The sequence below is a fragment of the Manacus candei genome, unplaced genomic scaffold (genome assembly GCF_025592945.1).
Source record: "Manacus candei isolate 608988 ecotype Guabito, Panama unplaced genomic scaffold, ASM2559294v1 h1tg000060l, whole genome shotgun sequence".
NCBI lineage: Eukaryota > Metazoa > Chordata > Aves > Passeriformes > Pipridae > Manacus > Manacus candei.
In genome coordinates, this window is record NW_026138108.1 from 3338521 (window position 1) to 3365973 (window position 27453).

Consider the following 27453-nt stretch of genomic DNA (forward strand, 5'->3'; position numbering starts at 1 on the left):
GAGATTCTTAGAGCTTCTCAAATTCCCATATAAAGTGATGCTTAAGTTACCTTTGTTTGCCTTTAGTTCCAGTACTGGAAAGAGAGAGTAATATGATGTTTGTATGTTCACACAGCATGGCTGGGTGAAAAGAAGCTTAGGGTGGCAGAGGGCTGTCCAAAGCACTGTGCCCTGATATGTGTTCTTTTCATTTCAGGCAAAAGTAAAGAAGCAGAGATAAAGAGGATAAATAAGGAACTAGCAAACATTCGGTCAAAATTTAAAGGTAAGTGACTTGATCATACTAAACTATACATATTTCTATATGACATTCTTTTAGGAGGTTTTGGTTTTACATGTTTGGTCTTCTTTTGTCAACTGCTGACTCAAGCAAAATGCTAGAGCAGTGTGTTAGAATAACTGTAGAAAATATTGTCTTAACTACAGAACATTCTGACAGACCTGTGATTCTTGACTATAACAAAAGGAAACTCCTTCCTATATCAAAGAATTGGGCTAATGTTCACAAACTATTTCTAATACTTTGCCTCCCAACCGTGTGACTACTCAGTCTGTTGGCTTCCAGAAGACTGTGGGGATGTGAATAATTTAAGATATGTGGGTGGATGTGATTATTTCCAGTAAAACAGAATCTGTTTAAGCTTCTCTTCCTTCCTCTGTCTTCTGCCCCGATCCCTTTATGGAAGCAGTGGGTTAGGCTGTCTTCTAGCAGAATTAAGATTAAAATGTGTAGTTGATGAAGCTATACATCTTGACAACAAGCAACAGCAGTACAAATTATTCATATGGAAGAAAGGATATGCAGTAACTAATTCCAAAAGGCAGCAATTCATTTTTAAACGGTACAAGGGAAAACTCATCTCTTAGCTTTATTCAAGTTGTTTATGTGGTTTCAAATTTTAAAGATTCTGAGGGGTAGTTGGGATGCTTTTAAGTGGAGTTCCAGCAGTAGTGGCTGTGGCAAGTTCTGGTTAAATAGATACGAGGCTATGTGTGCAGTTAGATAAGGCAGGGCAGCATGGAGGTCATATATGTGGCTTTAGAGTTTGCTGTATTTGTATTGAACTCATTTACCTTAGGTAGCTATCCTGACTTAGACTAGCATATCTCTTTGGAATACTCAGTGCATTAACAAATAACTTTCCTGAGCTCCATGTGATCTGTTGCTACCTTTTAAGTGGTATGTCACTTAAAGGCATGTGAGGACCTGTAAAAACACAAGTGTCAACAACAGCTTAGAAGGGGAAAGTTAACCACAGTGCAAGGCATTCAAGAAAGGTTAAGAAATTCTTCTGAATTAGAAGCCATAACATGCTTCTGTGCTAACATTTTTATCTTAGAAATTTCAGCATACTTTATGCAGATTGGTGACTTCAGTCATAGGGTAACTAATGAAATTGCAACAGCTATTTTTCTAGATTAAATAAGAAAAGGAGCTTTCATTTAGCTACCTCTTTCTGATGTCACATTGTTTTTTAATTTCTTTTCATTGCAAAACTTTCATATAACACTGATGTTTTGCCAGAAGTAGCAGGCTTTGCATTGTCTGTTGTACAGACTTACTCTTCATTACCCATTCCAAGTCTAAAACTTTTTTGTCCATTTTCCAGTCACAGTGACCACTTGTGTCTGTTTTCCAGTGACCAGTAGATACTGCCTTCATGTGCAAAGTATGCATGCACACTGAGCAGTTAGGATGTAGTTCAAGGGTCTACTAGGAACCTGCATAGAAGAGTAACAGCTGTTTTTTTTTTTAATTCTAGCTGTATGATCAAAGTGGATCCTCTTATTGCCTAGTAAATTTAAGCATAAAGGTGTAACTTTTAAATAAAACAGTTTAATCTCCAGGCAAAATCTACATTAGACAAATTAAAGATATGATTTAAAGATATTTTTCAGATAAAGAGGCTGAGTTTAATTAAAAATTGTTTAGGAATTTCTGTATCATAAGAATTTAATCAAAGTTTCATGTTACTTTATCTTTCAACCAATTTCATTAAGTTGATTAATCTGGAAGATACTGCACAAAGACTGCTTGTTTTCTCTTGGTCTTTGTTTTTAAAACTACTTGCTGTCAGATAGCAAGATTATTGGTTATGAGCTGTTGCTGAAATTCATTTCAACACCTAAATTCTTTACTTAGCTGTTCAAACAGGACAGGTTTTTCTATGAAGATATATTAGCAGTTAGTCCACCTATGCCCTTGCATCATCAAGAACACCTAGAGGTGAATGCCTAGCTGGAAGCCTTGCTGCAGTCACACTAACACAGAAATCTGGTTCTTTCAGCAACTTAACTTTAGGCTATACTACTTTTTCTATCTTGATTTGATTAATAGGCAAGCTTTAGTTTGTTTGTAAAACCTAATCAAATTTTCACTAATGAAACTGGAAGTTTTCATCAGGATAAGTCTTCAGTTAGCAGTGAAGGTCTGAAAATTTCAAAAAGCATAAAAAAAGAAAGCTACTGAAACTCCTTTTGCTGCCTATTGTATGTTCAAGTGTGCTTAAAGCATGAACATCTGTCAGACCTGCTCTCTTCACTGCTAGAGTTAAATCTGCTGGTGTAAAGGAATGCAACGGAATTGCAGACAAATTTGTCGTGGTTAAGGCTGTCTAATTACTGACTTGCAGGGTAGTCCAGTTTTTAGTGTTTGACTGTGATCAAATCTATTAAATAATCCATTTTAGGTAGCAGCAGTTGGATCTCACTTGCTGCCCAACTTCTCATGTTTTCACCTGATGTGAAAAGCTTTACTCTTCAAGGAAATAGGGAAGCTATGTTGAAACCTTTAATCCATGTGAAAGCCAAGTATTCTAGAAAAAATGATGATTTACACATTTTGAGTAACACAAGTGAAACTGCCTTTGGGTCCATCTGCACCCTCTAACTTTTGTGAACGTACAAGTGGGAAAAAAATGAAACTGTGAATTGTTTGGGTACCACAGCAGTCAATGCAGCCTTTAAAGTTAATGCTAAATATATTTATGCCTTCCAAGTGCACTTACTGGTAAAGTGCAGTAAATCCTGCATGGGGATTACAGAATGAACACTGACACACAGTTCAGTGTTTTGTCAAGGCCAGTTATGCTGAGTCTTGCCCTGTGAAGAGTCTGTGAATGTATATTCAGAAGGCTGCTAATGTCACCTCTGGTGAATGGCTGCCTTACCCATGGTGGAGCTTGTCTCCACTGTTTTTTTTCTGTGAATGTCTTTATAAATGCAGCAGTATGAGCCCCTGTATTTCTAGCTTTAAGAAAGCTTGGCAGGATGAAACTATAAGTGAAATGAATTCTGTCAGAATAGCAAGTTTTGCAAGGTATTTTGTGACTTAAGTACAAAAATAGTTAAAAGTACATGAGCAGTGAATTCTTCTCTGCTTACTCATGAGGCAAGGGAGAAATGATCATAGGAGTCTCTGGCTGTGCAGAACCTCTGATCAAGCAATGATCAGAGAATGGAGGTGCTTTCAGCAAAGTAGTGTGATAACTTTAACCTGCATACCTGGTGTAGCATCCTTTAAGAATTATTTAAATAGTTTTGAAAAAGTATCAGTGTAAGCTCATTTAGTAGCTTGAGTGAAAGATGACTAAACCTTCACATAGCTGATCTTCATTATGGTTACTTTATTACTAATTCTCTATGGATTTTGGGTGGAAAATCTTACTTAAGGCAGTAACTCGATGTAGCCTGAACAAAACCAAAAACATAAATGTCACAATTTGGAAGAAGCTGAGTTTAGACAGCTTGTTGTGTAACTGCCTTAAAAGTGTGAGAAGCTGATAGCTTTGTATCTCTTTGCTGCAGAAGTCCCACGTGAACCTGTGGTTGTTCCTTGCAGAAGGGCTATATAAAAATAAAGAGATCTTCATATGCATTTTATTATTGGTTTAACCCAGTTTCTTTTAATGTAACTCTGACTTTAAAAAATGTTTTTTAACATTTTGGATTAAGAGAAATGTGTGATTGTGAACTTAGGATGGAGTCCCCTGTCAAACAGTTATGGTGAATGCTGGTGTCCTGGGTTACTGGCCCTGCCTGGCCAAAGATGCAGCTGTTGGAGTGACTACATTGCTGTAACCAGGGAAGGGTCCAAGTAAGAAGCAAGGCCTCCTGACATAGATAAGTTTCTTTCTTGACAGCATAAGACTGGTATATCTCTGGATCTCTGCATGCTTCAGCACACTCTGTTGTAGTATCTGGACCCATATCCCATGTAACTTGCAAGATATTCTTATACTATTATGGAAAAGGCTGAGTATTTCTACTTTTGTTCTATTGTGCAAGTAGCTGTCAAGCCTGTTACCTGCCTTATATTTGGGTAACCTGTTATTTAAAATACCCTTGTATTTAACAGGCTGGGATAAGGCTATGCATCTCTGGAAAAGCAATACTTTTCCTGAACTGATGGAACATATACCATGGCTTTGGATTCTAATCTAGCTTCTGTGTGCCAAGCTCAGCAGGAATTTAGAATCTCTGTACTCAAGGTGACTTTGTCTCTTGTTGATGCGTGAGGAAGCTCCATTGCTGAGGTCAGTGTGTCCTTGACAGTTGCTTTAAATGCTTCTGCATTAACTGAGATAAGAATGTAAGAGAGAGAAACGACACCAGTGTGATAAAGCAGAAGTTGTAGAAGTTAAATGTGAAACGGAGAAATGCTATTCCTTTTGTTTTACGTATTCAGACTGTAAGCTGGTTTTGCTCCCATGTTTGAGCCAAACTGGAATTCTGACTGTCAGAGTAGTAGTTACTTTGTGAGTGAAAAAATAACCAGTTTGTTAAATTGTATCACTTTGATCTCTCAGACTAGACTTTGTGTATTTATGAAACAACCCACAAATCTATAAGCTGTTTCTGCAGGCGAAGGAACTTTATTGTCTGCTTGATTCAGACTTTTTTCCTTATCTGGCATTAGAATTTAATTTTGTTCTGGTTGCTGTTTGTGTTACAAGTGTGGCTGCTAGATTTCAGACATGCTAGTGTATCTTCATTTTGGCTCGTGCAAAAGTGCTCCAATGTCAGTTGTTAATCTCTGGTTTTTGGTTGTTTTGGTTGGGGTTTTTTGTTACTTCAGCTGACTTGTTTTTCCATATTCAAGCAAGTCTTCTCTGTTGTCCCAAAATATGTGGTAACTCTTTGGAGGAAGTTAAGCCTCTAAGTACCTGTTTTAAACAGAAGCTGTGTAACAGTGAATTGCTTTCCTGACAGGCTGTGAAAGCGTAGTCTTTGTATTTAAGATGGGTCTGGTTAATCGCAGTCTTCTGATCATCTAAGAGATGTATGAAGACAATCAGACAGTAAAATAATAGTGTCTTCACTGACAAACTGAATTGTTGAAAGTAAAATCAGGCTTCAAATATGACCTGAGTTGTAAGGCTGCTCTAGTACTACTCTGTTCTGGTGGCAGTAATAGTATGGTAATTAGGTAGTAGTTTATTAATTTGTATGGGTTGTCTGCCACAAATACTCAGTGTTTGATGTAGAAGGCTTGGACTGTCACTCTTACGGAAGTACAGATCTTGTCTCAAAGTGTAGCTACGTTCATACAAAGTAAATTCACTTAGCCTCTGAGCTAGGGGTGGCCTTCTGATACAGTATATCCTTGGATTGCTGCCAGTACCTGACCAGGAGTCAGCATCAGCCTAGGAAGGAAGCACACCAATGCAAAGAAACAGTGTTGTCCATTCAGTTTTGCACAGGTCATTGCTGTGGTTTTAAAAGCTACGTTTTTAAGGTAGCAATCAGCCATCTGAAAGCTAGTGAGATTTGACTTGTCAGGCTTCCTTATCTTCTACCCCTCCAGCAAACATCCCATCTGCTTTCTTGACCCCTCTGGCTGATAGCAGATTTAGTAACTGTGCCCCAGACTGGTTTTTAACTATACTGAGTTAGATTCAAGAGCAGATGCTGGTTTTTAATTTGTGGTCCAAATAATACTCATAAGACTTTTGTGCCTTTTTTCCTCCTTTTTGGAGGCCCGTGTGAAAGATTTGTATGAGCCATGAAAACCAAAAGTTGTGTGACGGTGCTAGGGAGGTGATGCACAGAAATGTGGAAGTAGTAATTATTTCTTAATAGTACTATTTGTTGATCAGCTGTTAATAATTTCTTTCTTAAAAAAATGACTAATAAACTTTTCAGGGAAAGCAAGTAGTCTTTGAAATGCCCACTGTGCTCAAAACCTGCTGACATGTGTTGTGAATGCTTCCTGTTTCTGCTGACTTGATTTGCAGTACTTGCAAATGTTCCTGAAAGCGTTTGAAAATGAGCTGAGTTAAAAGAAATGATTGTGTATTGCAATAAAGATAACAGAACATGTGACATTTCCTTCTGCTCTTGTTCGGATGTTTGCTTGAGGTTGGGGGAAGCTGTACTATTTTAGCACATACTTAAGCAATGAGACTGGTTATTAATGTTTAAAATAGAACCTTTATAACTCTATGTAAATGATACACAGGAGGGAGAGGAATAGTTAAAATTTCAATAAAAATCTGAATCACAGACTTCTTCAAAACACAGTTGGAGTTAGACAATTACTGTGAGATCTTTGAGTGCACTGCTCTTTTTTCAAATTGCTCGGATAATTAAATAATAAAATTTTAAAAGAGACTATTCTGTTATTGCTGGGAACTAATAACACTTTGAACAGCTCTAGTAATTATTTGGCTTAGTTCATAAGCTTGCATGTTATTGAGAACTGTCACACTACCTTCAGTGCTGTATACAAGGGACAGAAGGTTTTGAAGCAGTCAGTGTACTATTTTTTCTGTTATCTGAATAGTTGTTTCAGGTACTGATTTTACAATATTGTTCTTTGATACCACATGGTGGAGAAGGAAGCTGCTTTTTAGTCAAGTGGTGCTATGTTTTGAGTTCAATTGCCTGGCATAGCTTCCATCAAAAATTCTTCAAATATCCCAAGATCCAAAGACCTTCCTAATCTGAGCTCTTAAAATACTGTTGTCTTGGAATGATATAATACCTTAAATAGCTGTGTCCTAAACCTAAAAGGAATTTCCAAACCATGACAAATAGTTGGTTGTGAAAGTTGATGTGGTTCATACTTTCATCTGTTGATGTTCTTCATTAAGCAATTGGGTTCCAGTATTCTGTTCTGCTTCTCTTCTGTATGCCTGCTTCTCTTCTGGTCTCACAAAGTCAACACCAGAGTAATTTGAGAAGCTAAGAGATTGAGTTTTATACTTGTGACTTCTGTATGTTGCTGGTGCATTGTACACTAATGGGAAGCTGCAGTTCAACCTCTCGGCCTGCTGGGAACTTGGTCTTGGAGACTGGTTGGGGTGTTTTCACTTCTGGTAAAGTTCATGTAGGAGTTACTTTCTGTTGCCTATCTCAGAGAAGCAACTAAGGATATTAATGCCTTCTAATACCATAGTAAGTCCTCAGTTATGTAGACTTGGCCACTCTCATCATGATTTGGTATGTTTTTTGTTGCTGGGTAATATAAAAGCCTACTGGTTTATTCACTGATTGTTTCTTTTCCTTCCATCTCATGTAGATTACTGACTAAATCAAATTTTAAGAGTTTCTACAAACTCTTCTTAAACATTTGAAAAAAATGTTAGAAAACTAAAACTGTCACTCTGCCTCTTCCTATGAGGTTTTCTTTGGGTTTTTTACCTTTCCTTAGGAGAGGCCAGGAATCTTTGATCTGCATCTCCCTATCATGATGGGATAGGAAGAACTTGTGCTCTTGGGTACCATTTGGGAAAATAGGATAGCAGGAAGTATTTATGTTATAAATACAGAATACTTTATTCCTTTGCTGCTTAAGCCATAGTTTGAAGGCCACAGCAGGTAGGCAGACATAGTTGAATATCTGCTCTTTCCTCTGGCCATATTGCTTTCAAAAAAGGAAAAAACCCCTTCTACCCTGGATATTTCACTCTGCTTCTTCCAATAGTTATTCAGATGTCTAGTAAGGCAAAATGCCTTACATAGGTTTGCTGAGTCAGCAGGAAAATAGCCTTATGGCAGCAAACTGTGAATGTGACTTGAAGAAAACATGTCTTTGAGCATCTTTCTGCAGAGCTGGCTGTAGTCAGAGGATCTTGACAGGATCCAGTGTAGCAGGATTTCACTGTCATAGGTATCTTCAGTAGTGCTGCTGCCTGTATCTAAGTAAAATGTGACATGTATTGGCTTACCTGAAGACAACTTCTCTTTGCACAGCATAAAAATAACTTTAAGGTGAAGCTTTTTGTTGGCAACTGAAACACTATGTGTGCCAGTTAAAAAAAAACAATCACTGAATGTAGTATGAAATCTATGGGAACTGTAGATTTATGTTGCATGAGAAATTTAGCATCCCTCTGTATCAGTGGATGAGTAGGAAGAAGGAAAAACTTCTGTACTATTAAGATTATTATATATTTAACTACCTATTACATAAATCTGAAGTTTTTAAAAAAAAATCTTGACAGAGCTTTTATTTGCAAAGATGATGAGTAAGGGATATCTTATGGAAGCTTTGTTGTATGCAGTGCTGTTCTGGCTGAACTTGCCCATTGCTAAGGAATACACATTGATGTGACAGACTAGTTATTCTGGGCCCAGAATGCTGTGGCTAAGGAGCTTGTATAGCCTTTTAGGCAGCAGCATCTATCAAAAGTTTGCTACCCTGACTCAACTATCTAGCATTCAGGCTTTGCTAATTTACTGGGTATTCTTTTATCTCTTGATTTGAGGTAGGGAGAGAATGTAATGCAGACAGTGTCTGTTCCTATGCAGTTCTTTCCTTCAGGAGAAGCAGTGATCTGCCTGGCAAACTGTGAGCTGTGCTGCTCCATCTTGCTTTTTACAAGCTTCTAAAATACAGCAGTTCTGCAACATAAGGCCAAACCTCTTTAGGGTGCATTCTTCTTCTAAAACTGAAACACCTGTAAATACTTGCAATCTACAAACACTTTCAAGTTCTCATGGTAATTTCATTTCATGTCTTTGGGATATACATCTGTCACTCTATCTTTCTAAAACATCTTGCTGGGGGTTTTTTGTTGCTACTGAATTCTCTGCAGTGGTGCACTTGAGAACATGCATCGAGACATGTTACTGCAATAAAGGTTTGATAATTGGTTTAAGAAGAGAACATGTGTATGAAAGGCATAGCTGTTCTTAAAAGAAACAACAAAATCTCCATTGAACAAACATATATGCACTGCCTCTTAGTAAGATCATACTTTAAGGATACTGCAGGATGATTCAGGGACTAGCTGATACCATTATTTTATGACCATCCTGTAGGATATAGATAATGAATGGTAAATGTAATTAACAAAAGAATCTTCAGATTTTCGGCTACTTGTGTTCTGGGACTGGGAATAATTTTTTTAAAACCCAGAAGTTGTTCGATTGTCTGACATCTGATGATGATGATTTGTGGTAACTTGAATCTGTTTAGCACAAAATTATGTAAAGACTTATAGTGCTTTAGGTTGGAGGTAAAGGGATATATTTATCATTTTGTTCACTGCAGAGTGAATAACAGGTGAAATAAATTTTAAATTTGTGACATTCAAGTACTGCAGTAGCTGAACCCTCAATTTGTCCCTCTTCTGTAGGGCAATACATATGGAATCAAATACCAATGTTAATTACTAGGTGCAAATGTAAGTCTTGTTACTGTAAGATAGGATGAGGTTCCTCACTTCCACTGAGGAGGGGGTGGAACCAAGTACAGGCATAACATAGGCTTAATTGTTGTTTGTTTCCTTACTTTTCAGGTGACAAGGCTCTGGATGGTTACAGTAAGAAAAAATATGTCTGCAAACTGCTTTTCATCTTTCTTCTGGGCCATGACATTGACTTTGGTCACATGGAGGCTGTAAACCTGCTCAGTTCCAATAGATATACAGAGAAACAGATTGTGAGTAACTTGGGCTCTATAAAAGATAAGCTAGTCTGTCTAATATCCTGCCTCAGCTCTAGAGTCTGTAGAGGACTTTGCTTCATTCCTCCTGCACTGGCTTAAAGCCTTATTTTGGCTCTGGCAGTGATTCTGAAATCTAAACACCTTTCTGCCCATGGAGTCTTGAACGAATTGCAAAAACTAAAATGTGTGCTCTGCATAAAATTATTACTCCTGTTAAGAAACTACCTTGACTCTTGCATTTAAAGGTAAATAAACTTTTAATTTTCAGAATATTTCTTTCTGTCTTCCTAGGTAAGGTTGTGTTTATCAGATGTGTGTAACATACTAGTGTCTGAATAATAAACCAAATTCTTGATTTGCCCCCATTCATCTAAAATGGTATTTTGAGTGTAAGCTAAAATAGACTGATGAAACATTTAAAAACAGATAAATTAGGGTAACGCTAAACTTAAATTTTTGTTTACTTAATCTTCCTAGCCTTTGCTGTATCTAAATTTCTATTTCTGCCCATATAGTATTGGAGGAGAACTGTATGTCTCAAAGAATGACCCGTGTCATTAACAGAAAGCAGAATTTAAGTCAACTAAAATAAATTTTCGTTTTGCTTTTTCTGACTCCCAGGGCTATCTCTTCATCTCTGTCCTAGTGAACTCTAACAGTGAGCTGATCCGCTTAATAAACAATGCAATCAAGAACGACCTGGCCAGCCGAAACCCCACCTTCATGGGGCTTGCTCTGCATTGCATTGCTAACGTGGGGAGCAGGGAGATGGCAGAAGCATTTGCTGGAGAAATTCCAAAAATACTTGTGGCTGGGTGAGTATGAGATGCTTCTCTCGAGTACAATACCAATAAACCTTTTCAGCAACTCAGTTGCATTGCAGCAGCTTAATCCATGCTTAGAGCTATACAGCCCTGGGCTTACAGTAGAGTGAGAGTTTCCAGTGGCTGCAGGTACTTTGACTTAACTGAGTATGGAGTTGCTTGTAGGTGTGTAGAAATACATGGAAATTAAGACTGTCAGTATCTTGAATAGGCTTTTACAGCTTTGTTCTGATCTGTTTTTTGTTCTGTATAAATGTGTAGTAATAAACACCCCTGAAATGTGTGTTTTACTTTTGTTGCCTCTCTTGATGAAAGAAAGAAAGAAATGAACCTAAATAGATGTTTATACTACAATTTTTTTAATAAACTGAAACTCTTATTTAAATGTGCTGACTTCATAAGGAACACATTACTGGTTTGTGGGTTTTCTCGCTTCCTCTGATAACCATGTAAACAGCAATTTGTGTAACTAGCTAGAGGTTTCTAAACAGACTTGGCAAATGTCTGAAACTGTAGTTAAGTAAATGTGAAGTCAAACTTGTGATTCTAGGGCTAATGTATTTAGTGAAACTTAAAATGTCCAAGTGTAAACAGTGTGTTTAGACTCTTATGGATATGAAATATTTTAGAATATGCATGGATCTTGTTCTGTAGCAAACTTAATGTCTTAATATAAAAAGTGACATGTGGCATTTGTGGCATAAGAACTGTATTAATACTCTAAATGTCAAGCACTACCCTTGCCAGATGTTATTCTCCATGTAGCACAGTGGAGACAACACTGCAGGGATGAGTCCTGGGTTTTAATAAGATAACCTTAAAAAGTTCCAAAAATTTCACTTAAGGTCACCAATTGCAGACAGAGCATGGCACCTTCACTTCAGACTTGTTTGAACTTAGACTTGTAGCTCTGTTTATGTTCTTCAAGGTCTCATTCCCTCTGCATTTCTAAGATAATATATATGAAATACATATGTGTACATGTCCTAGCTAAGTGTCCTGTGCAAATGAGCGTTGTCAGTTACATTTGCAGCTTCAGTGTAGCTCTTTTGGCTTGAGTATAAATTGGAAGCAGGGGAGGAATAGGTTTGTGGGTTTGTTTTGGTTTGTGTTTTTTAACTGAGATACAATTTGATCTCATGGAAAAGTGATAAATTCATGAAGAATAGGTGGGCTGAATTTTTGGGGATGTGGAGGTTTCTAAACATTTAATCAGGATTGTACACTGTAAACTGGCCTCTTAAAACTTTTAGTGGTAATGCTCTGTACATTTTATAGCTTTTGTTTGTGCAGCACACAAAATGCTTAATTGTCTACTTTGTGACAGGGAGTTCACTGAACTAGAATAGTAGCATGCTGCTCTTAAAATAGTCTGTTCCTGTGCCAGCAGCAGAGATGGCGAGGTGAATAGGTTTGTGGTTTGCATGCTTGCTGATAGCAGACTTGCATGCTAGATATAGGTACTGAAGCTGTTGAGTAGGTAATGATTTGAATCTGATATACAGGACCTATTTATATCTTCTATACAGGAGATCCAGCTTTGGTAGCATTCATAACACAGTGTACCTTAACTGTTTGACCTGGGTCAGTCTGGAAGAAGTTTTTTCTGGTGATTAGATGAGATAAACTTTCAATTCTGATCAAAAGATTTGAAATATCACTTGAAGTTGTAACAAATAATTGTAGAGGCTACTGGACACTTGTAATGGTTGAAAACTTGACCAGTTAAACTTATTGGATTAAATTAAGAACAAATACTTGAACATAGGAAGAATTTAGTGAACTTCTGTTTCAGCTTCTGTTGAAAAGATGTGACCTGGGCAGGGATGCTGAGTCAGTTTGAAGATTGGCATAATGCTGTCCAGCTGGTAGTGCTGTGACTGAACCACTGTATTTTAAATCCATATTTGTCTTGCAGAGACACTATGGATAGTGTGAAGCAAAGTGCTGCTTTATGCTTGCTGCGTTTATATAGAACTTCTCCTGACCTTGTTCCCATGGGAGACTGGACATCCAGGGTGGTGCATCTCCTCAATGACCAGCACTTGGTAAATCAGCTTCATTGTGCTTCTCAGGCCTCGTGTGTATGAATTGTGAGAATTATGTAACATCTGCTGTTAAATGCACAATTTATTTCTTCTTGACCCTTTCAAGCAAGTGGGTTGCTGTTTTCTTCAGCCTTTGGGAAGAAAATGGAGGGAGTTTTTGTCCTTTTTTAGTTGCTGTGTATATTCATTTTTAATAAACCTTTGTTTGCCTTTTTCTTGGAGATAGAAGAATGGTATGCACAAGTTCTTCTTTTGCTCTGGCTATAAATAAATTATTCTTGTCATATCAAGTCATACTGTATAGGTGTAATACTAATTTTCCTAGACCTTTTAAGATTAGACTTGCACTACAGATGGAAGACTTGATTTGTCTGTGCTTGGACTTCTTGTCCCGTGGTGTTCCTGTTGTCATTCTTACCTTATTGGTTCAGAAGACCCATTGTTCCAGATAAAAGACACTGGGTTTTTTTTCCCCAGTCTAGTTACTTTATGAAAGTAAGTCTAATAAGACCCATACTTCAACAGTAATAACAATGTTTTAGTCTGCAGTAATATAAAATGTTTGCATTATAAAAAGTCCTCTGTTATGTTGGGTTGTGAGAATTTTTTCCTGGATGAATCTGCTGCATCTTACTTCTGCTCACACTTCTCTTGTAAAACAAGGCAATTTGTATCCAGGCTTTATTTTAATACAGCTCTCTTATTTTAGATATAGTATCCAAATATGAGACAAAGCTAACACAAAACCAGCATAAAATGCTCTGCAAGCATGGCAGTATCATGTTGGATTCTGCAGGTGTGGAATTAGTGCAGCTGCTAGCCAAATAAAAGGCTTTTTAATGCAGGGCTTTGTCATGGGGATAAACTCAGTTTTGTTGATTCTTAAAAAACAGTTGAAATGAAAAGTGTTAATGGTAGCACCTTAAACTGATAATACAAAATTAAATTGTGTTGCTTTGTTGGTGTGGTTTTTTTCTAGGGTGTGGTTACTGCAGCTACAAGCCTGATCACCACTTTGGCACAGAAGAACCCAGAAGAGTTTAAGACTTCAGTCTCCTTGGCAGTGTCTAGATTAAGCAGAGTGAGTCCAATGATAACCCTGATAATTCTTCACTGTTGATTAATTTACTCAGCTTTCTAGATCAGGTTAGCTTACTGTTCAGCTTTGTAGAGGCAGATTAGTTTAGTGTACCATTAAATGTGAAGATGATTCAGTGTCACTTCATGTAGCTGGCTCACCTAACATCTTTTAACGCTTGTTGCTTACCTGGACAGAAAGCTGTCTTGGCTTGCCCAAACTTTGTTGGTGTAACCCCTGCTATGCTCCAAGTCTATGTAGCAAAAAGGTGTTTTTCTGTCCCTCTCAGTGACTTGTGTTTGAAAGGATCCTCATGATGCAGTTGAGCTTAATCCTCACTTCGTTACTATAAACACCAAAGAGTAGTTGGATCAAATACTGATCCTACAGACTTCTGCACAAACCCCTCAAAAATACAGACTTTAGCTTGAACTTTATCTAAGCTTCTAACAACACGAGTTGCCTTCCTATTCCCTATTCTTTTGAGCTGCTGCTAGGTTAATAATCATAAGCATTTGATATTCTTTAAATGGGTGTAGGAGGTTAAGCAGGGGCAGGAGGTGCAGAGAAGAGTGGAGGGGCATGTCTGTAAGTTAGCATCTCTTTGCTGGAAAACTGATGTTATTGTTTTGGTGTTTTTTATTGGTTTGTTTTCTTTTCCTTTTAGAAAGTATGGAAGATGTGAAGATGCTGCTTCAGAAATGTATTTTAGACCCAGATTTATGTAGTCTTATACCCTAAAATTACTTGTAGTTCAAAGAAATTTAATTTCTTTTCAAATATGAAGATTTTGTCTAATACTTAAAAGCAAGGGAGTGCTGAGGGAAGTGCATAGCTGTTCTATTATTGAGTAGCAAGAATAAGGTAGAATTATTCCCAGCAAAGCTAATGCCAAACTCATGCTTACCCTAGAATTAAAGAGGGAAAAGAAATCTATGGAGAGGGGTGCTCCCTGTGAAACCTAGTCTAATCCTTATGACGTTTTATTATGCATGTAAGCCTCTTTTGTGAAAGCCATCTCCTTTTTGCTTTGGTGTATGGATATTGTTGAAGGTGTTAGTTGGTCTTTCTTTAGTTCAGTCTGTCATAGCATCCTACACTTGAATTCCAAGCTCACCTACAAGCAGCCACCAGACTACCTTCTGTTGACTGAATCTGTCTTTGAATTGCTGATGCAAAGAAAGTCAAGCTTCTAGTTAACCATTCTGGTGTAACAAGATGGTCATCTTCATGCCTAAGAAAAGCAAGTGTGCTTTCAGGAAGAAACTTCCTAGACTGCTGTATCTGTAAAACTGAATTTCTGTTACTAGGGTTTCCTATGGTATACTCATAGTATGAAAACTTGCACCTAATTAATCTACTGAATTAAACATTGCTAGTGCAGTTTTGCAGGCCTCTGTCAGAGGTGAACTACAGTGTTCTTTGACTCCTTCTAATGATTGTGGATCACTTCAGCAGCTGACATACTGTCTGTTTATTTTACAGATTGTAACTTCTGCATCAACAGATCTTCAGGACTACACATACTACTTTGTTCCTGCTCCTTGGCTATCTGTGAAACTTCTGAGGCTGTTACAGTGCTATCCCCCTCCAGGTAATGCACAAATCACAGCAGTGGTCAGCTCTCTTATGCAGTACACTGACTCCAGAGAGTTACTCTGCTGCAGTGTTATACCATAACTTGGAGTGCAAGCACATTGTCTTAAGACAAGGATGCTGAGGTTTTTATTCTTGAGTGTTTCAGATAGCTCTGAAGCTACATAGCCTTTTGAATTATGTTGTGTTTAATTCTAACAGAATGTCAAACCAGTGACATTTTCCAAACTAGTGGCAATTTCCGTTTTAAACATTCTTTAATGTTATCAACTATATTAAAGCCTTGAAATATATTACGGTGCAGATTGTATCTGGCTTTTGTTCTCACCCAGATAGAACTGTTGCTTAGAATTCTTTTGCCAACTGTATATTGAGGGAGGGTAAATGTTTCTAATGTATCAGAATACTTGAGTTTATTCAGACTTAGCAAGGGGAAAGGCCTAAGGTTGAGATTAGGGTTTTGAGCAAGATGAAGTTGTCCAACGGCTTGTTCTTCTCCAGAAGACCCTGCGGTACGTGGCCGTCTAACAGAATGCCTGGAAACTATTCTTAACAAAGCACAGGAGCCACCAAAGTCAAAAAAAGTACAACACTCAAATGCGAAGAATGCTGTCCTGTTTGAGGCAATAAGCTTAATTATACATCACGACAGGTGAGCTGTGAGAACACTTCTGTTATGAGAGGGGGTTTTTTTGAAATGAAAAACTGTGACTTTGTCTTCAACAGTAAATTGAATTTTACTGGGGGAGGAAGGGGAGGAGAACAGAATATGAAGTTGGTTGCTAGATTGGAAGACAACCACAGTAGTTGAATTGAACAATATTAATGAACTATGTTGCTGTCAGCATATTTTTTATTGCTTTGTTTTTTGCCGCTTCTTTATTTGGTGTTTTGTATTGACCCCAGTGCTCTAATCCCACAGATTATTTGCTCACAGTGTCTGAATTTTCATTTCACTAGCAAAGCATTCTAGCAGACACTTTGAGGCATTTTAAGAAATTTCCACTGCAAAAATAGTATTCTGTATTGAGTGTTCTCAAACCTGTTGCTTTTAACCCTTTCACTTTCTCTCCTGTTCTGTGCAGTGAGCCAAATCTACTAGTCCGTGCCTGTAACCAGCTAGGTCAGTTCTTGCAGCACCGAGAAACTAATTTGCGTTACCTAGCACTGGAAAGCATGTGCACGCTTGCCAGCTCTGAATTCTCACATGAGGCTGTGAAAACACACATAGAAACAGTTATCAATGCATTGAAGGTAAATATTGAAGTGTGTGATCTGTTTTTGAGTGTTGTCTTTGTCCCCTGCCTCAATACCCTCTCCTGCACTGCCCCAAGTAACCTATCTCCCCATCCCCAATTACGCTTATAATACCTGGGGACCAGATGAGTTATTCTCAAAGTCTGCTCAAGTTTTTTTCTTTGATCCAGCAAAATCTTGCTGTGCTGACAATTAGAGGTCAGCTGCAGTTTATTTCTGCGCCTTGCTGGTGAATCTGATACTTGTAGCTATGTCCCCTGTAACACTATGGTGTCTGCTTAAGCTGTAGACTGAGGATGAATAATTCTTTAAAAATGTGGAATTTTGAAACTGAGAATGCTGGGGAGACAGTTTTGTTACTGTCTTGCTGGTATTGGACACTGTTCCTTCAATGGAGTAGTTTATGAGAAGCAGAAGAGCAGATCAGGTTCCACTGCAGAATTGTAAAGACAGTCAACCAGAAAGACATGTTCCCAGACCATGTTTATGTTGCAAAGCACAAGTCAAAAGAATAAGACTGATTTGTGTATAAATTTACTTGGACACCTGGGTTTTTAAAAGCATTGTTTTCTTCCAAGCTCATGCTTGGAATTGTGTTGATGTCTAATAATACATTTGTCTGACTTCAGTGTACATATCTGTTCTAGCTGGGCTTCTGTTGTTACAAGGCATGCCTGACACTAAACCTGCAGGTAGCTACTGTCCCATTGGCCTGGTAACAATTTAGCAATATCAACCAATTACTGGTGCATTTATGGCCAGTGGTGCTGATTAGTGCATAGTGGACCACAAACTCACCCTACTTAGGGTAATACTGGAGTGTTCTATACAAACTCCTCCATTCTTTTAGCACCCTCACAGATCTGAATATGTATGCTACAGAAACAAAACCTCATGATTTGAATTCTTGTGATATTATCTAAAAGCAGGAAGTTCTGAGACTCCAGTGACCTCTTTCTAGGTGACAGAAACTGAGAACAGAATGAGAAACTTATGTGAAGGGTATATGTAAGTTCATTCATAATCTGCAAGATGATAAAAATGCACTTGGTTTAAATTTGACTGTGGATTGTAGTAAGTTCCATCTCTTAAGTTGCATATACTTTCCAAATAAAGAAGAAATCACCTTGACCTTTCACTGTGTCCTTTTACAGACTGAAAGAGATGTAAGTGTACGACAGAGAGCTGTAGATCTTCTGTATGCAATGTGTGACCGAAGCAATGCCCAACAGATTGTGGCTGAAATGCTGAATTACCTGGAGACCGCTGATTATTCCATTAGAGAAGAAATTGTGAGCTATTTGTATTTTCCTTATTTTTTTCATAGCTGGCTTTAGTACCATAAATGTCATTTATTGATAAGGATGCTGCATAGTCTGTGATAGAGATAATTTTTCATGGTGGCTTTAAAAAAAATCCACAGGCAAAACTACCAAAAGAAACAAACAAAAATTCCCTAGGTTTGTAATCTAATAACCAAGAGTGTTCTTAATTTAGGTTAAACTAATGGGAAAGGGGGCCAGGGGAGAACCTTGGAAACTAAGAATTTTAAAAACTGATTTGCTTTCGGGACACTGCATATAAAAAGCAAAGTGAATTTTATCAATCCTGAGCAAACAATCTCTAGATCTGAGGGTTGAGTCCTACTCTAGTCAACCGTTCAGTAGCTTCAAATATTAGTGTAGTGAATGCTTATGTGTAGGTAGAACTTTGTACTGTGTATGCTGTGAGAACATTCTGCCTAAGGGTTCTCAAAAGCAATACCTTATAATCTGCTAAAAGAGAGGCCTGATACTTATCTCTTTCCTACCAGTAGGATAAAAATGCAGAAGTTGAAATACTCACTTAATGACCTTCCTAGGATGGCAGCCAAGGCTTGTACTTACAGTAGTTATTTAGCTTAGTTAGGTGCTGAAGTTTCTTGATTGGAGAAGTGTATATGGAATACAATGTTAGTTGATTTACCTCTTGTACTATCGTTGCTGTTGACAACATCCCCTGTCTTGGCAGATAATGTGAATTTCATTCTGTTCCTTTATACTGACCTGTTCTTTTAAGAGTAGTAAATATAACTGATAATGAATTATGTGGAGGTCTCCTCCTAAGCTGATTGTTTGCTTCAGGATGTAGAAATCTGAGTATGACCTGAAAAAGTCAGCTATACTTTGGGGACTCCGATTTGTCTCTGCTAGCTTGAGTTTCCACCTTTTACCTTTTTTCTTTTTTTTTTTTTTTTTAAGAGGTTTCCAATTTCCTGCTTGATCCTGTCTCAGTGATGGTTTAGATGGTATAGCAAACAAGAAATGTTCAATAAATTGCTCTTGATCACTTAGGTACACAGTTGAAAAGGCAAAGATACAACATACTTAAATGCATTATGGGAAAACTCTGTGTACCTGCAACTGCTGTGTTCTGGCACAGCATTTCAATGTTCATCTTTTACCTTAACTGAGGGAACAAGTGAACAAACTGATGCATCTGAAACTGAGGCTTCTAGGCTACCGTGGGGTGTCACTGGGTGTATATGAAAGTAAATCTTAATGCACAGCTTAGAGCAGAAGCTAATCAACCTTCTGTATTCTCTTTTGTGCGTTCAGGTTCTGAAAGTTGCAATTCTAGCTGAGAAGTATGCAGTGGATTATACCTGGTATGTGGATACAATCTTGAATCTGATTCGCATTGCTGGTGACTATGTCAGTGAAGAAGTGTGGTATCGAGTTATTCAGATTGTCATCAACAGGGATGATGTTCAAGGATATGCAGCAAAGACTGTTTTTGAGGTGAGAATAACTGTTTTCAATTCACTTTCAAAATGAGATAGGAATTAAGTGAACACCATGTGATATAACAGGGGAAACTGAGGTAGCTGTTTGTCCTCAAAAGTCCACAGTGCTGCTAGAAGAACCTAAGAGTGCTCTTAAGCAAGTATAACTTAGGTTAGAGAGTCTTCTGTGAAGTCATACCACCTGTCATGCTTTTATCATGAGTGCTCTATCGTGCCTAGACCTATGGTCTGGTCTTTCAGGAAAGTAGACAAGGAAAGTGGAAATGGAAGTGATAGAAAAGATCTTTTTTCATACGTTACAGATTGATTACTATTAATATGTTTCTACAGGCCCTTCAAGCTCCAGCATGCCATGAGAATCTTGTAAAAGTAGGTGGCTACATCTTGGGAGAGTTTGGAAATCTGATAGCAGGTGATCCAAGATCAAGGTAAAACACCTTGTAAAATACTGAACTGAAGTAGTAATGCTTTCTGTAGAGAATCTAATATCTATTTAACATTCCTAAAAGCTAGTTAACAAATGATTCAGCTCTTAGTAATGCATTAATAAGGGTTATCATGTCTACAAAAACTGAACAAATTATTTTTCTTCCCATTTTTAAGTCCTCTCATCCAGTTCAACTTGCTACATTCCAAGTTTCATCTGTGTAGTGTTCCTACCCGAGCTCTGCTTCTGTCTACCTACATCAAGTTTGTGAACCTGTTTCCAGAAATCAAAACTACGATTCAAGATGTTTTACGCAGTGACAGTCAGCTAAAGAATGCTGATGTTGAGCTGCAGCAGAGAGCTGTTGAGTATTTGAGGCTCAGTACTATTGCTAGTACTGATATATTGGTAGGTATAAAGATTATTTTATTTTTTATGCAGAACTCTTCTGTCAACAAGTTAACTCCACTAAACCTTACCTGATTGATCAGAAATCTTAATGCAGGATTAAGGATCTACAATGTAGGTGCTGATTCTTTTAGTCTACCTCATTCTGCTGCAGTGATCATTAATTTAGAGCTAAATTAAAAGTTGTTACTGCTTTAGTGGGATAAACAATCTTTAAAACATGTTAGTCTGGAGCTGAGAAGCTAGTGAAAGTTGGCATAATACAGGGTCCTACAGTATTTAGATAACAAAGGGCTTTGCTTTGAGGACTTTACTTGATGGTTGTCAAGAAAAGTGTAATTTTTTGTCTCTAGAAGTTCAGTGATTTAATCTGGGGCTCTCAGGTCTGACCAGAGCATAGCAGATTTAGTTTTGACTAAAGCTAATAAATACTTAGGTCTGAGTAAAGCCACAGAGATTACTCAAGGATCTAGTCCAGGTCTGCTTGACTTACAGACCACTAGATCTCCTGTGATCTAATTTTTTTAATTCTTATTTTTAATTTAATATCAGTGTTTCAGAGAAGTGATATGCTCCTGTTCTCTTAACCAACTGCTTTGGGAGGACTTCTGAAAGTTTTAAATATTTTATTTTTTTTAAAAAGCAGTCAATCTGTCACTGTACAATGAACTGCATAGTAATTTTCTCTGTGGGTAATTACTTCTGCTTTTGCCCTATGCAATCTATAAGGGTGTATCTCTTCAAAGATTCAGAAGCTGGTTTGGCTTTTTGTCTTAAGTTTAACTAATACCTCTTTTTTGTGATAAGGCTACAGTGTTGGAAGAAATGCCTCCCTTTCCAGAGAGAGAATCTTCTATTTTGGCTAAACTCAAGAAGAAGAAAGGCCCGGGCACAGTTACTGACCTTGAAGAGATCAAAAAGGAGAGGAGCTCTGATATGAATGGAAGTGCTGAACCTGCCTCTGTCAATGCCAGTGCTGTTGTGAGTTTAAAAGCTGTTATTTCACTAATTTAGATGGTGTGCAAGTGAGAAAAGAATGTTTTCCTTCAAGTGGCTTTTTAGGCATTTACAACTTCTCATCTCAAACTTAAGACTGTTGGGTGTTTGTTATAAAGCAGGGGAATGCCCAGCTGCTTTCCCCCACTGCATGCTTGGATGCAGTTTTCCTTTGGAAATATTACATAAATGGGGACAAACTGAGCCTAAAAAAATCCCTTTTATATCGATATTTGAAGAGTATTGCTGTTAACTTAGAAATGGGAATTTACTTGCTGGTGAAATTGCAGTGAAGGTGAGATGATAAAATTAAACTCTTATTAGATTTTACTATTAAATTACATTATTAAATTATAAAAGTAATATTTGAAAGGAGTTAACTTGAATTTCAAAGTATCAGCTGTTCTGTGGACATAACATGTCCAACATGTTATTTTGCATCTTGGTTTGGGTTGTTACTGTTTCTACTAGAAGTGGAAAACACTTGATTTCACAGGAACGTCCTTAAATCAATATGTTGTTACTGTTTATTTGACAGTAATACTTGAGTTCAGTTCTGATAGACAAGGCCACAGTTGTTTTTTTTCTTCTGAGCTGAAACTTCTCATTTTATTGTCAATTAAAGCTGGTAGGATCAATTTTTCCCATTATCTAATACTTCTTTCTGGTCTTAATACCTAGCATAACTTGTAATTACATTTAAGATACAGTAGAAGATTATCTAAGAGAAGGAAATATTGTAGCATGCTCCCTGCCCAGTTTGTTAGAGCATAATACTTAGTCACTGTAGTATATAAAAGTAAATACTCCAAGTGCAACATTTTTGATTGGACAGAAATCTCTTTCCAGCGAAAACTTGCCAAGTTTTCTTTGCATGCCAAATTGACTGGGATGACTGGCAGTTAATATTGCATTATGTTTTATGAGCTTCACTTTATGGGTTGCAGGCATGGAACAATGTGCACTGTGTTACCTTTATTAGTGGCTTTGGTGTAACCCTGGTTTAGATGCCAGAAACATTGCAAATATGAGCTCCAACTGTTTGTTTTCAGTAATTATTAATGATTGGCTTATGAAAATTTTTTGCCAGGGAATTTTTCATTATACTGCATCAACTTCAATCTTTGGAGTATACAATAACTTTGAGTTGCCTTACAAACATAAGATTTCAGTTTCAATCCAAATGTATCTCATGACTTATCTTCAGATTACCTGGCATATTGTAAGCTGCTAATGTCTAAAACATGAACATTTTGATTAACAGTCCATGCTTTGTTCTTGCATGCAACTTGGACACATATATGCAGCCTCTGTTCCACAATTGTGTCCTGGCTACCTGATTTGTTCTATTTGAGAAAAAAGTACTTTAAAGGTCTTGCCTCTTCCTTCAGTGTTTGCAGCTTGAACTGGCTACAGGCTCTGCTTTTTTTGCTGGTTAGGTTTTACATTCATTCTGAGGTTTGCCAAGCTTCAAAAACCCAGGATTAAACAGATAGTCAATTTTAAAGATGCTGTGATGACCTTTGGTTTAGATTTATGTAAAAACTGCTACCTTTCTTGCTGGATTCTTCATGAAAGAAAAGCAACAAATTTGAATTTTGTTCCCTACAGTACTTAATTTCCCTTGAAACGAAGAAGAGAGAAGAGAGGGGAGAAAAAACTTTGTCATCTTTGTCATCTTTCTTCTGCAGAATCAGATTCTAGACAGATGAATTTTGGTTTTGTTTTTTTATTTAACATTTAGATGGACGTAACTCTCTTCAAAGGAAAAAAAGAAAACCACATCTGTAAATGACCTTAAGTTGAAATACAACTTAATAACTGCATTTGTGAACCCGTTTACATCTATTTGAACCTTGATTTGGGGTGGGGAGAGGCACTTTGCCATAGCTTACTTGTCTGTGCAAAAGAAACAGCTTTGTTTCAGTTTTGCTGCAGTGTAACACCCAAGTGTCTTGTCTTCCTTAGTCTACTCCTTCTCCATCGGCGGATCTGCTGGGTCTGGGTGCTGCCCCAATCACCAATTCAGCTCCCCCACCTTCCTCTAGTGGTAGCCTGCTGGTGGATGTATTTTCAGATTCAGCTTCTGCGGTTGCACCTCTTGCTCCTGGTTCTGATGACAACTTTGCGAGGTAATTAAGTCACCCTGAAAGGAATCTGAAGGAGAGTTTGTCTGTTAAAACAGGACTAAAGGAAAAAAGTAAATAACTTTGGTTTTATTTCAGCATGCTGAATGCATTCCTAGGTGGTACATTCTCAGCAAGAGAGGTGTTCTTGAACTCTCTGCTGGATGTGCTGTTGTTATTGAATATCTCTGCTAATGGAAAAACTGGGTCTGTTGTGACCAACCCGAGGATATTGGCCGCACAGTAGTGTCTAGTTTTCATGCTGGTTTTGCTTCTTCGTTAAATTAAGCTGCTTCTGCATCTCAATACATCTTGAATTTGGGGGTTATCTGGCCTGATATGAATATATTTATTCTTATTTTATTTTCTTAAAGTCTTCTTGTGTCTCTCCATTTATGGCAAGCTGATACTGAAACAGTGAGATGGATTATATCCAGAGATACTGCTTCCCAGAATTTCAAGATATACTTAAATTACTCTGCTACTGTCTAACAGGCAGGTGTGAACAGGGGGATAAAGAACAAGTGGTTTTCTTTTTTTTTTTTTTTTAATAGGGGATTTAATACAAGTGTCTTTCTAATTACAATAGCCAGTCTAGTGTAGGTACATGTTCTAAATCCTGTTAGTATTAAAAGCCACTGGGGCTACTCTCAAATGTCATTTGGCTAAAATTTTGGGAATAAGTAGCACAAGATCACAGAATGTCTTTAAAATCAGTTGTCTTACTGGACAAAGAATGTATTACTATTGTCAAGGACCAAATTTTGAATGTTGACATGACAAATTTGCAATGCATCTTAATACAGAAGATATAATTAGGGAAACTGATCTGCCTGAATCACTGACTCTTTCATCAAAATTTTATACTAGGCAATACATTGTTGCAGGTTTGCAGTGATTAAGATTTGATCTTGTGTTTCTCTTGGAAAGTCATAAGTGGTGTTTGATCCTACAACACAATACCAAGACTTTAGGAAGCTGCACAAGCTTGTTCATGCATTTTTTTTTTTAAGCATAAAAAAAGAAACCAATACTAGTAGCTTCATAAGCAAATGTTACCTAAAAAGAGTTTTCTCTTTCTGCAGAAGAAAGTATAGCATTGCCCAACTCCTTGGTCTGTCTGTAGATGATGAAATGCTTCTCTAATGATACTGAGAAGTTACTTTTTACAGTTTCCTGCCTCTTTTTAGTGCTGTTGTCACTTTTGTTTCTAATCTGTTACTTGGGTAAGTCATTCTCTGTGTGCCCGTGTATTCTTGCCTATGCTTAATACTTGTGTGTTTTTAGGAACCGATTGTGCACCTGTAATTAGAAGGGGTGCTAAGGTTGATGAGGTCTCTACTTCAATGCACACATTTGTAGTAGTTAATATACAGCTACATTTATGATTTTGAACTAAAACATTTTTACTGTCACAATTAAACACTGAAAAGGACTTGCTTCTTTAAGAGGTATAAATTTAAGCTACTGAACGCCTTCAGCTATCTCCTGTCTTCATGAAGAATTTCTGTTTTCTAACAGTCTGGGTGGGATGGGGGAGAAAAGTGGGGGAAAACATTGCCTAATGCCTGAAACCTTTCTAGGTGTACTGAGCTAGGGCAGCTAATAAATTTTTCATGCATTAAACTCAGCAGTGCCATTTTTGAGGAAGGAGGTAAAAGAAATAACTAAGCACTAAGCTGTCTTTACTAACTCCTGCTATCTCTGTCGCTACTGCCTTTCTTCCTTTTTGCTGCCTGAACTAGCCCTGACCTGGCTTCATCTGAGGTAGTTTCTGAGGAACCAGCTGATACTGTGCATGATGCTGATGAGCTTTTTCACAAGTAAGCAATACTAAAACCTTGCAAGGCTGGGCAATTTCCAGAATATAGTTATAAAGCAAAACTATATTGTGCATTAACTTAATACCAGCAAAACTAGAGAAACATGTACTGTCAGACTTGTGACTATAGAACACCTCTGTGGATGCTGTGGATTTTGTGACAGGCTCATGAATACACAGGTTAGGGTTGCCTTTACAAGTCAGTGCTATCACACACTGCTCTAAAATGAGGCAGTGCCAGTTGTATATTAAGTTTTGCAACTATTTGCAAATAAAAAAAACCCCACGAGAGTACTTGTCAAAAGTACTGATATTTGGGAGTGTGCTTTAAGTGCCTTGTATGCAAAAGGCAGATGTTTGCTGACCACCTCTTCTGCTTTTAAGCGAGGGGTGACAGAAAGGACTGAAATCACTGCATAATGGGCTTTCTCTCTCAAAATGGAAAAAGTACAGCTCTCACTTCACTTGGGTGATACAGAAATGGTAAAACAAGGGATTCTTTTTTCTTTCAGGTTTAAACAGTCAAGGCTTCAAACTTTTCAATTCTGCACCAACCTAATGAGTTTCAGAAGTTCTCAAGACTAATAAGAAAAATCCTAATCTGTTGCCTGGTCCTTTATTAGACAGTGTGTGTGTGTATAGCATATTGTGGTTTCCTTCCTAGTTTCTCAGACATCCTATCAAATAAAGATTTCAGTTCTTTTAGTGTCCTACAAGTGGTGGTTCTGGTTGTAAAAGTGTCTTTTCTAACTGCAGTTTTCTGCAAAGGCCTCTCTCACAGACTGATGCATTCTAGGTTAACCGCAATCTTCATCCTCTGTGTAAACCCTGAATTTAGTGGTTCTAAATATTGTTTAATGTGGCTCAATTTAAAACACATTTTCCCTCTCTTCCCCTAGGTTTGTGTGTAAAAATAATGGAGTCTTATTTGAAAATCAGTTGCTACAAATTGGCTTGAAATCTGAATTTCGGCAGAACCTGGGTAAGATCTTTTGGACCAAGTGGTTAGGTGTCTGCATTATCAGTCTCAGTGCCAGCATGATATTGCAGATAGACTTACTTAATTTTCAGCTGCTTAAGAGGAAAATGTGATTATAGGCCTAGGCGGTCTTATGACTCCCTCTGTTTGTGCATCCCTGTCTTCTGTGTGGGCTCTTGTTTCCTTAAATTTTTTGGTTGTTTTGGTAGCTGAGATGAAATGGGAATGTTAAGTGGTACTGTAAGCTCCAGCTCTTGCTACCTAGTTGTATGACTGATACAGCCAGGGTTATAAAGGATCATTCTTCTCAATTTTTATATCTTACAGTATAGCTTATTGTATTAATATGAGACACAATACACTTCAGATTTAATGCATGAGATGCTGGAATTATCTAGGAAAGGGCTGGGAATTGAATACAGGGCAGGACTAGGATTGCTTGCTTCTCCCCTTCTGCAAAACTCTTGGTGGCGTAGTAGCTTCTTTACATAAAAAGTAACATTCTGCAGCAACTGGAAGACTTCCACTGATTATTTAACTGCTTGTGTGACAGCTACTGTGGGAGGGATCTAATGGTTTGGCTAAATCATTTCATTTTGAACTGTGAATATCTTGGTAAGATAAACTATGCTTGGTTCTTAAAAGTTGTTTTAAAGGTAGAAGACAGTGTATTAGGTAATTAAAACATGAACAGTTCAATATGATTAAGTGTACCTAAAATTCTGATGTCTCATCCTTTTCTTTCTAGGGCGTATGTTCATATTCTATGGTAATAAGACATCAACACAGTTCTTGAATTTTACTCCAACAGTAATCTGCTCAGATGACCTTCAGTCAAATATCCTTAAATGCAGTAGCACATGTCTGTTTTTATTTGGGTTTTATGGTTTATGTTGCACAAAATTGTAATAAAACTGCTGGATCCAGGCATGGTGTCCTTGAACGTGAAGAAATGGGAAACTTGCTGATAGCTTTCCAGAGTTCTTGTAGAAAGAACAAGTCTTCAGCAGGGATGGAAGATTCTTTCCTTAAAGCTCTGGTTATAAACACAAATTTTACTCTTGAAATAAGGAGAAAATAGGCTGAATAAATATCTAATGTAACTCTGTAGCTTTTTCCACTGTCATGAAGTAAGTGGTAGGGGGGAGACGTCCTTCAAGTACTGCATTAGCAAATAACCTAAAACTTGATGTGGAGATAGAAGAATACATG

General features: G+C 37.6%; 1 protein-coding gene across 4 annotated transcripts in view; it reads left to right on the forward strand.

The window, feature by feature from the left end:
• The window catches only part of AP2A2 (adaptor related protein complex 2 subunit alpha 2), a 48256-nt gene that overhangs the window by 13055 nt on the left and 7748 nt on the right, over positions 1-27453 (forward strand). Inside the window, exons 2-18 of one of the 4 annotated variants that reach the window (XM_051804222.1) lie at positions 197-265; positions 9747-9889; positions 10517-10710; positions 12638-12767; positions 13747-13848; positions 15331-15439; positions 15943-16093; positions 16527-16695; positions 17853-17990; positions 19296-19478; positions 19814-19911; positions 20087-20318; positions 21126-21299; positions 23283-23446; positions 25186-25263; positions 26162-26244; positions 26990-27079. In XM_051804222.1, the coding sequence (XP_051660182.1) occupies positions 197-265; positions 9747-9889; positions 10517-10710; positions 12638-12767; positions 13747-13848; positions 15331-15439; positions 15943-16093; positions 16527-16695; positions 17853-17990; positions 19296-19478; positions 19814-19911; positions 20087-20318; positions 21126-21299; positions 23283-23446; positions 25186-25263; positions 26162-26244; positions 26990-27079 (2307 nt within the window). The remainder of the gene's footprint in view (positions 1-196; positions 266-9746; positions 9890-10516; positions 10711-12637; positions 12768-13746; positions 13849-15330; positions 15440-15942; positions 16094-16526; positions 16696-17852; positions 17991-19295; positions 19479-19813; positions 19912-20086; positions 20319-21125; positions 21300-23282; positions 23447-25185; positions 25264-26161; positions 26245-26989; positions 27080-27453) is intronic. The other 3 variants (XM_051804223.1, XM_051804224.1, XM_051804225.1) reach the window with 3 other exon arrangements.